Raw genomic sequence first — 10,832 nt, 5'->3', positions numbered from 1 at the left:
AATCCTGACCTCCACTCCTTTTAGGTAACAGATTCAAATTGTAAAGATAGATATAGTGAAAGATTAAATAGTGAATCACCTCATCAGCAATCATAGCAATGAAGGCTGAGTTATTTGTTCTGATAGAAGCTGGATTAGCCATCTAAACTGAAATTATTGTAATTGTAACCAACAACAACAACAAAAGTGTAAGTCAATCAAATGGCAAAACCTAATTAGCAAAAACATGAATTTGGGGATTCTGATAAAATTTCAGATGCAAATTAAGTCTAAACCAAGGAAGTATAACAGAATCACAATATACTAATTGAACTAGGTTTTTCTGAATCTCGAAATACGAGAGGAGCCATGTAAATCAAATGTTGATAATATACTAATTGAATCCAGACGAAACAGGAAACAAAACAGACTGAAAGAAACTCCGAATAGCTTACGCGCCGCCGATGAACGGCCAAAAAATACAGACTGACCGGAGCATAAGCGCCGACGACCGGCAAAAAAATTTGGACCATTTCTCGATTTGTGCGTGTCATCCTTGCGCAGGGGCCATGCTAATCTTCTCTGTATCGTTCCAATTTTATCGGATGTCCCCGAAGGGACGAACTCCATTGCTTCGCTACGCTTCTTATTCTGCTGTAAACTTCTCGCTGAGTTCGATGTGGGAGAAACGTAAAGAAGATACAAGTAGAGTAAATGTCGTTTTGGGTCCTTAAGTTTCAAAACACAAATATTTAGTCCTATTTTAACAGCATTTATTTCAACATCACCCATATTATCATAAATTCAGTTTTTATATAGACATAATATAAACAGTTTGTTAATTTTCGTTATTATGAAAAGCAAAAAAAATAGATTTCATGATTGTAGAGAGGGTCACATAAGTAGGAAAATAAGTCACATAAGTATTATTTTTGGGTTAATTACACTAAATACACTTACGGACTCCCTATACTAAAGGATGGGTTCATTCGAACCTTGTGAGTGAAAAATGATACTATTCATACGTAGTTAAATTTATTTTTTATGTATATGTAGTTGATGTGGAACTTCCTTCATTTCATGTTTACTTCTTTAGATTTTAAATCCCCTTAATGAAAATTATAAATAAGAAAATTTATTTATATGGAACTCTATAAAGAAGATAAATAATTTTGTTGAATATCTTTGTTCACGCATTTGTATGAATAATTTTGTTGAATAAGTTTGTACCTTGGGCTACATGAGCCCAAAAGCGTGTGTGTCATGTGAACTTGTTTTATACCTTATAAAACTCATTATTTTCCTCTCCCATTCTGAAAGGAATGTGTAAAGATTTCTAGTCATGCATTTGATCATACCAAATACCTAATATTAGTTTTAGCATTCAGAAAAATTAGTCCAAATATGAGAATGTCAAAGCTTCTGAATTCCAATTTGTAATAATACATGCTTTTAGTTGCCTATTTTTCACTTGCTATACAATCTATTTTAAGCTAAGATTCATAAAACATGATGTGATGACTCAATAAACAAGAATCTGTTGATTCCCACTTTCTAGGTGCAAAGAAGAAGTTGAACAGCAACATGAAGGAATTGATAGGAGCAATGCTTTTTGAAGATCTCTGGTAGCTACACCTTTCTTGATTAGTGAAATGATGTAATCCATGGAAGGCTGAATCACAAGGTAATACAATAGGACCACCACTCGGTAGTCCAAACTCTTCTTCAGACATGTTTAAAAGTTGCCTAACGACTTCATTTTCAAGGTAAGTCAAGGGAAATGCATAGCGCCTTTGATCAATTGTATAGACTACAAAATGGCCTTTCTAGGAAATGAAATCCTCTTCCTCTGCTTGGCCGCAAACTTCTGCCATCTTTATGAGTTTCTTAGCGCTGAGCATTGCCATTTTTCTTGGAAGACCGGAAACAAGAAAGTAAACTAGAAATTTAGAGCAATTTGGTGTCTGAATAGATAATGCTTGTAGTTTGATGATGAAAACATATCATAGAAGGGGGGTTATTTATATAAAAGGCTTTGCGTTCTTGTCACTAACCGCCGGAGGCAAATCCATGTGCCGATGCTTGGTGGTTATGTTTATATGGGGCCTTAGATTTGTCTAGTTTTAATCAAAGATGTTGATGCATTTATTCAATTCTCTGTCACCATATCTTTAAACCAAGTGGTCCTGGACTAAGTCATAAATTTCGTCAATTCTTGTGACTCATAATTTTGAAGGTGTCTTCTGTTCCAAGTCAAGAGAAGCAGAGGGGCCTAGTGTTGTTCTTAAACAAGTGGCCTCAATATTTTGACAATAATGGAGTAGGCAAAACCATGTGAAACTTCATGTGCTGTTGTATCTCAAATTTCTCTTCACCCAAACACATTTGTGTATGATAATTGTGGTTAGGTTATATATATTAATACACAAAGCATTTGATCAGCACACAAGTATCTAACATTTAAAGAAACTTCCATTGCCTGTGTAGTTCTCAAAAATATTCTTCTTTCTTTGCCTTGATCGTTTGGAGTTACAAAACATTTCTAGCTTGAAGAAAATGGCTATCAAAATGAGTCCATTCATTCAGGCTAATCGGTTCTTACGGAGGTCTTCAACATCTGGAGGTATTCCCAAGGGTCATTGTGCAGTATATGTAGGAGAGAGCCAGAAGAAGAGATTTGTTGTGCCAGTATCATACTTAAGCCTGCCTTTATTTCAAGACTTGTTAGCTAAATCTGAAGAAGAGTTCGGCTTTGATCACCCAATGGGTGGTCTTACAATACCTTGCAAAGAGGATGTGTTTGTTGATCTTACTTCCCGTTTAAGAAGATCATCAGTGGCATCATAGTGCAAATGATTCAACAAATGAAATTTTGTAGAATAGTTGGCTTGTAAATGAGAAAGAGAAAATTCATTGTGTAGTTCAAATATATAAGAACCTTGGACGGAAAATTCTTCCTGGCCAGTTTATGAATAGAAAACATTCTGCTTCTGATTAATCTCCATTTTGGTAATATTTGCTTAAAGAATTCCCTTAATCGCTTAGATTTTCCGTTCTACTTCACTTTGTGGTGCAAATATATATGATGGTCATTAGAAAAGATCCATCATATCCTACTTGGACCTTCAGATGCACCGATCCATAGGTGCAATGTAACAGTATGATGATGGATGGTGGTAAGATGAAACAAGTTAGACCATATATCACAGGAAGTGCTCAAAATATTACTAATCTCTTAGAGCTGATACAAACTTAACCGTGAACATAAAAAATGAACACAAAGGATCTGTACAATGTAATACTGCTTATATCTGGTTTTTGTCAATTTCCCTTTTATTAGTTACAGATTTGTATGTCTCTGTTAGGATAAATGTGATATTTAGAGAATGTACTAGTTAATATTAGGACTTGTAATAACCAAATTTAAAAGTGGAAGGCATGAATATGGTAAATTTTGTGATAAATTAATATTCAATCTGTATGATGCGCTTTACAACTCTGTACTCTTCATCCTCTACCCTATCTAAAAACTATTTTAAGCTATCATGTAATGAAAAAATATTGCTTATGACTCAATAAACAAGAATCTGTAGAGTTCCGATTTCTCGGTGCAAAGAAGAAGTGGAGCAGCAACATGAAGGGATTGAAAGGAGCAACGCTTTGTGAAGATCTCCCTGTAGCTACGCCTTTCTTGATTAGCAAAATGATATAGTCCATGAAGGCTGAGTCACAGGGTAATGTAATAGAACCAGATTTCTGGACAATCAACTGAAAATAAGCTAATTAATGAACATTATATGAAAGTCAAGCATCAATCACATTACTACTACAGTTGTGGAAAAGAATAGATTACCATACAGATCATTTGTCTAATATATGTACTATAAGATGTCTATATAAACTAAATACCGATAATAATGATTTTGGACATGGAACAAATTGTTCTTGTATATATCAAAGACATATAGTGAGTTACATCCACAACTTCAGAACAACTAACTGTCTTACTAAGTTTACACAAACAAGTATTGGTCAAAACTTGAGATTAATACGATAAAATTTCATATCAGGGCAAAACAGAAGCTCGACACATGGGACAATCTTTTTTTCTCAGCAACCATTGTTTGATGCAGCCTGTATGATATTCGTGTCCACACCCAAGTGTCCCAATGGACTCTTCATGCTCAAATTCCGCTTGACATATGGCACAAATCTCTTTAGTTTCTGTCTGATTATTTACTCCTTCAACAACACGATGAATTCTTGTTTTAAAATACCCGAATAATATAGCATCCTCCTCTTGATCATCAAACAGTTCACTTGCTGCTTGAGAATCGCCCCAATTTTGTGATGATCCGCCATTCAAATTGTCTTCTACATCCTGCCGCCTTAACAGTCTTTCCACTAAATCACGACTACTCACGTTAGCTATTGTAATCCCGACATTGTGAGGCACCGATTGATAGTCGTGGGGAGTAATTGTGGCTTGTAATCCCAAAACGAAGGTGGATTGCCTAGTTGTTATTCTAGCACCAAGCCGATATACAGACGAAGAACGATCATAGGGGAATGGCCTAGTTGTAATTCCAACACTACGCCTATAGACAGACGTATATTGCGAACATTGATCATAATAAGAGTTACTCATTGTTCAACACCAGCAATTTCAACAGATGGAATTTCTGAAAGGAATAGAGAACGATTTTGAGATTATTTTTTTTTGAAGAAACAGAGTATGAGGAACAGAGTATATAGAGATCGATATATATTCCTAATTTGTTTAGGAACGTTATAATCCTTTTTGGAAACTTAAGGCAGAAACAAGGTAAAAGTTTCCTATTTTATTTACTTCTCCTACTTTCTTTAGGAATACGATTTAATTTAAGGTAAGAAGAAGGGGAGGGAATATAATTAAAATATAGTAATTAATTTCCCACTAAATTTTTTCACAGAGGGTAATTAAATTATTAATTATACATATATGTATAAAGAAAAAGTAATTACAAAACAATGGCCAAAAAGAGGGGGCAAATAATTGGACGAATTGAGAATGGTGTTACCGAATGTTTCGAAACTTACAGGTGGGACAAGTCCTTTACTTAATATGGTATCAAATCGTTACTTGAGATGTGAAGGCTAAATAGTTTGGCTTTGAGGCATAGTTGATCTCCTTAGGATTAGATTGTAATGACTTAGGACTTGTAATAACCAAATTGAAAAGTGAAAGCTATGAATATGGAAAATTTTGTGATGAAATAATATTCAATTTGTATGATGCGCTTTACAATTGTGTAGTCTTCCTCTCTAAGAACTATGTTTGAGCTAGCATGTACAAAGAGAATGTCGATTATGACCTAATAAACAAGAATCTGTTGAGTTCCAATTTCTCTGTGCAATGAAGATGTTGAACAGCAACATGAAGGAATTGAGAGGAGCAACGCTTTGTGAAGATCCCCAGCAGCTATACCTTTCTTGATTAGCGAAATGATATATATAGTCCATGAAGGCTGAATCACAGGGTAATGTAATAGGACCACAACTCGTAAGCCCAAATTCTTCTTCGGACATGATCAAGAGTTGCCTAATGACTTCATTTTCAAGATAAGCCAATGGAATGACAAAGCGTACTTGATCAGATGTATATACTACAAAATGTCCTTTTTCAACTATAGACGATGAAGATGTACTGCAATTGTCTGTGTCACTATCATTAATCCTCTTCCTCTGCTTGAACGCGAACTTCTACCATCTCCTCGCTATTTTGATGAGTTTCTTAGTACTGATCATTGTCATTTTGGTTTTTGGAAGATTGGACACAAGAAAGTAAATAAGAAATTTAGAGACCTTTGATCACTGAATCGATAATGCTTGTGCTTGATAATGAAAAGGCTCATGGAAGAGGGATTATTATTTATACAAGATGGAGCAAAAGTTTTTGTTACTATCCAAAGGCAAAGCCATGTGCGGATGCCTGTTGGCCAAGTTATTATGGGGCCTAAAGTTTGTGGATATAGCTAGTTTGTAAATAAAATTAAAGACGATTAATTTCTTTGATCAACAACCAACTAGGCAACAACAACATATCAGTGTAATTCTATAAAGTAGGGTCTGGAGAGAGTAGAATGGACGCAGACCTTATCACTACCTTAGAGGTATAGAGAGGTTGTTTCCGATAGACCCTCGGCTTAAGAAAAAATAGTCGGGAGTTGTATAGGGAGAAATAACTAAAATGATGACAGTCATGACAAAATGCTAAGACAACCTGACAAATCATCCTAAACAACAGTCATAACAAGTTACAACGATAATCAAAGTGCAAAAAAAAAAAAAAAAAAACCAAACTCAAAGGACGAAGAAACTATTAGAGTAAAGAGGAATACGCGAGACAATGCTAAACAACAAACTAGGCCTACTTGGTATTTCTCAGCAATGCCAATAAATTGAGACCACTATATGAACAATTGCTGGTAAGAAGCAAAACCATGTTTCTACTCTCTTCTTTGTCATGTCAACATCAACTTCACCAATTCTTGTGGATTTTATTGGGGCTATTAAGACAATATTAAATTAATTTCTTTTCATCTATTCAAATCTTGATGAGCAAAGTAACCCAATCCAGCAAATTAAGGTGCATGCGGATTAGTCTAAATATCGTGATTGGAAAAAGAAAAAGAGTTACTAAAAAAATAGTACTATAAATCACAATAATTAACAACATAAAATATTTAAAAATATATTGAAATTTTTGTTGACACTCGAAGTTTCACAAATGTCACATAAATTGGGACAAAATTGACTGATTTGCCCTTCTGTTTCAATTTTCTCTATTTATTTTTAGTACTTTCTCCGTTTCATGTTATGTATTTAAAAATTACAAAAAAAATTATAGTGCAAATCATAATAATTAACAACTTAAATTTCACATGATGTGCCACATAAATTGCAACAGAAGAGATAACATATATTATTTAAAAATTACGTACTATAAATCACAATTAACAACTTAAAATATTTAAAAGTTATATACGAACTCGATTAACTATGTTACGTCAATCCGAGCTATATAAAATTGAGATATATGGAGTAACATATATTGGGCTCGTATCATATCTAGTGGGTCCACGAAAATGGAGGCCCAAAATTGGCTTTTGGTGCCCAAGTAAACTATATAGACTTTTCTTTTCAAAATCCTTCAAAAGTCCCAGATCGCAATTGTCCGTGAAAAAAGCTATAAAGCACAAATTGCGCTAATCCCGCCCTTTTCGCATTACAGAATTGATCGGCGTCCGACTTCCGGTTAGGGTTTTCTCAACGCCGCCGAAGTAAACGGAGTACTGACTTCTTGGAAGAGTTGTTCTTCACAAGTTTTGCACTTCAATTTTCGTTTTCATTTCCACTCAAGTTTTCGGTAAGTTCACTACTCTGCGTATGCATTTTTTCTGAATGTTCGTTTTCCGTTTGTTTGCAGTCAATCTATTTCAGTTTTAACGGCGAAGTGATGCTTCAATTTTTACTTTGTGGAATGTATGTATTGTTATAATTTTGTATTTGGAACTGACTAAAGGGATCGATCGATCGTTCGTAAACATTAAGTATTGGTGCATGTGAGTTTATGAAATTAATAGAATGCTTTTTGAATCTTGTTGTTTTAAATTAACGATATGTTGAATGTACCAAAATGTACTTTAATTTTTGTGGTCTTGGGCATGTCATGGTTAAAAGTTGAAATTGAAGAGTTGTTTGAAGTGGAATTAGACATTCTTTTTGAAATGGACTAAAAGGAAAGTGAGACAGACAAATTGAAATGGAAGGAGTACTATAATTTGCCTCAATTGATCATACCGTGGTAAATTCACATAGTTTGGTCAAGCAGCGGAGCCAAAAATTTATCATGGGGACTAAAAGAAATGTAAAAATGTCATGCCTAAGATATGGAACTAAGTCAAGGGGAATGGGATGTTAATCCTCTAGGACTTATGTGGATCATATGGCGAGAGAGGAATAGAAGAGCTTTTGAGGGAGTAGAGAAAGGTTTTTTACACTTGAGGAATGACCTATTTTTCCTTATTTCATTTTGGTGCACCCATAGGATTCCTACATGTATAGATGAGTGTGTGTTATTTGTAGAAAATCATGTCCTCTTGTAAGGTTTTCTACTTCTGGTATACTTCTTGTATATGGTTGAGCCTTTTCCCTTTTCTAATGAATTTATTACTTTATAAAAAAAATGAAGCTAAGTCAAGGGGATTCAATAGCTTATTTATATATAAAAAAAAAGGTAACCCCTGGTTTGGTTAGTACACGAGGTTTGAGTCTTTTCATTTTGGGATCGGTCTATTGCTTTGTGTTAAGACTTAAGAGACACTGTTATGTATTTTTTTCTACTTTGTTCGAGGGAAAGGCTAATGTAAAATATTTTACTCTGGGCATCAAAGGTCTTATAAATAATGGGTTTTGAGAGTTGTAATGTGACGTCCTCTTTGAAGATGAACAGATGATTTCAGTTTGATCACTTTTAGCAATTTAGGATTAACAATAGTAAACCAAAATCTTAAAATGAATTGTCATTTTTGAAAACTGTGAACAAAATGAACTGTTTCAAGAAAAGAAAAATACTAAAGCAAAGCAGAGTCAATAATATTAGCTTTGCGTACATATTATGTAGGATAAGCAAATGTTGTGGTGTGATCTAACTAAAGAATTTGACAAAAAAGGCTTGTAGGTTTTTTTCTATTATATATATATTCGGACAGCAGTACAAATATCTACATGCATCTTTTTTATACACACTACTTTATTTTTGGATTTTGTGATATGCTCCAATTATGTGGTACTAAACCATAGATGGGATTTCCTTTGTACTAAACCATGTTGCAGTGAATAGTGATATTGCAGAAGACTTGAAGATTCTGTGGTGATAGGAAGCAGAGTGACTATTTGCCTCATTAATCTTTCCTAATTCTTATAACAAATGGTTCTTTACTATGCAAAGTTGGTTCATTTACATTATATTTCTCTCAATAACTACTTGATTTGGTACTCTGCATAAAGGGATAGCTGTTGTTCTTCTTATTGTTGTGGATGAAGGCATGAAGCCTTTGTTTGCAAATCTTAGTGATATGAAGTCATGTCATCGTAATCAACGTCATTGAAAATGGGAAGTGCTATCTCGACTGAATGGCAATATAGATATATAAGGTTGTCAAATTTTGCTAGTGATCTACGTTGTATCTACTTGTTTCTCTCTCTCATAGGTGCATGCTCATTTAATTATTGTTTTTTTCTCTTGATACAATTAGAAAATTCATTCTGACTTTTGCAGGTTATAGGAAGCATGGAGCCTATAACTCCAGTTCAAGTTAACTATGCTTCACGTAAACCTCGGATTCTGCTAGCTGCAAGTGGAAGTGTGGCAGCTATCAAATTTTCAAATCTATGTCAATGCTTTTCTGAATGGGCAGAAGTCAAAGCAGTTGCAACAAAAGCTTCTCTTCCATTCATAGACGCAGGGTCATTTCCAAGAAACGTCGACCTTTATACAGATGATGATGAATGGTCCGTTTGGAAGAAGGTGGGTGATGGTGTGCTACACATTGAGCTCCGTAGGTGGGCTGATATCATGGTTATTGCCCCTTTATCAGCAAATACGCTTGGAAAGGTGATGTCTCCTTGTATCTTTTTACTTATCATTCCAAAAATGTTGCCGCACCCGTGTCGGATCCTTCAAAAATACACTGTTTTTGAAGGATCCGACACGCACCCGTCGACATTTTTGAAGAGTCCGAGCAACATAGATTGGACATACATTTTCACTACAAGAAACAAATTTATTTCCTTATATACTACTAGTTAACCATAGTGATATAACTAAGTTCAGATAAATGTTAAAAAATTACTAATTTGACTGAGTACCTAGACTTAGTGAAGTTATTATGGAATTTGGTTCCCTGGATACTCATGTGTCCATGGCAAGTATCCTGAAACTGAAAAGATCTGTGGCAAGTGTGGAAATTCGGTAAAACAGGCGTCCAGAATATTCAGATATTAACATAAAATATTTGAAGGATTTGCATCTCATGGTTATACAGTCGTTTGAGGTTACTAGCTCACTCGTTTTTTTTTATGGCACATATAAATTGATATGTATTTTTGTGATGTAGATTGCTGGTGGATTGTGTGATAACTTGCTGACCTGCATTGTGCGAGCGTGGGACTATAAGAAACCCTTTTTTGTGGCACCAGCCATGAATTCATTTATGTGGTATAACCCATTCACAGAACGTCACCTTATGACAATTGACGAGCTTGGTATCTCTCTTATACCACCAGTATCAAAGAGGCTTCCCTCTGGAGATTATGTAAATGGAGCCATGGAAGAGCCTTCTTTCATCTTCTCAACTGTAAGACTCTTTGTAAAGTCCCGATCACAATCAGGGGGGAGTGGAACCATATGATGATATATGGATCATGAGAGTTCATTCACCATTTCATCCGTGGCATAGAAATTGCTGTTGAAGTTTGCCACAAGAATTTTGTCCCAAGGATCCTACCTGTATCTGGTATAATCTCTTACATGGTCTGGCATGTTGTTCTTCTCCCCTGTACTTTTGTGTCTCCCCGGCTGTCTCATTTGTACTCTTTAGAGCTACTTGACTTTCATTTTTTGTGGAGATATCACGCAACTCCAAGTAGTATTAGCTGCTAAAAGTGGATGTAATCATGAAACGACGTGTGCAAAATAGATGCAGCTTCTTGATTAGCGCAGCGAATGATGCTGGAAACTCAATCTATTTGAGAGTAGGTTTACTTGTATAAATTTGTTGATCTCAGGCTTATTGGACTATAAAAAATGA

At 34.9% G+C, this 10,832-nt stretch overlaps 3 protein-coding genes, 1 non-coding gene and 1 pseudogene across 6 annotated transcripts in view; 2 read left to right on the top strand and 3 right to left on the bottom strand.

Annotated features, from left to right (window-relative positions):
- LOC125820432 (uncharacterized) overlaps positions 1-10,832 on the bottom strand; it is a 430,223-nt gene that overhangs the window by 178,457 nt on the left and 240,934 nt on the right. The gene's annotated exons all lie outside the window — the stretch shown is intronic.
- Positions 498-600, bottom strand: LOC125820504 (U6 spliceosomal RNA). The gene has a single exon (XR_007442520.1). It is a non-coding gene; the product is annotated as a U6 spliceosomal RNA (small nuclear RNA).
- On the top strand, positions 2,536-2,826 carry LOC125820313 (auxin-responsive protein SAUR21-like). The gene has a single exon (XM_049499753.1). It carries the CDS (start codon positions 2,536-2,538, stop codon positions 2,824-2,826), a length of 291 nt encoding a protein of 96 aa, XP_049355710.1.
- Positions 5,334-5,772, bottom strand: LOC125820488 (auxin-responsive protein SAUR68-like; annotated as a pseudogene).
- On the top strand, positions 7,109-10,808 carry LOC125820475 (probable phosphopantothenoylcysteine decarboxylase). The gene is made up of 3 exons (XM_049499912.1): positions 7,109-7,387; positions 9,302-9,637; positions 10,140-10,808. Exons 2-3 carry the CDS (start codon positions 9,314-9,316, stop codon positions 10,431-10,433), a joined length of 618 nt encoding a protein of 205 aa, XP_049355869.1. The 5' UTR covers positions 7,109-7,387; positions 9,302-9,313; the 3' UTR covers positions 10,434-10,808.

The sequence above is a fragment of the Solanum verrucosum genome, unplaced genomic scaffold (assembly GCF_900185275.1).
Source record: "Solanum verrucosum unplaced genomic scaffold, falcon-dt-bn FXZP01000229.1, whole genome shotgun sequence".
Lineage (NCBI taxonomy): Eukaryota > Viridiplantae > Streptophyta > Magnoliopsida > Solanales > Solanaceae > Solanum > Solanum verrucosum.
The sequence above is the reverse complement of the archived record's forward strand: the minus strand, read 5'-3'. Positions and strand labels throughout refer to the sequence as shown.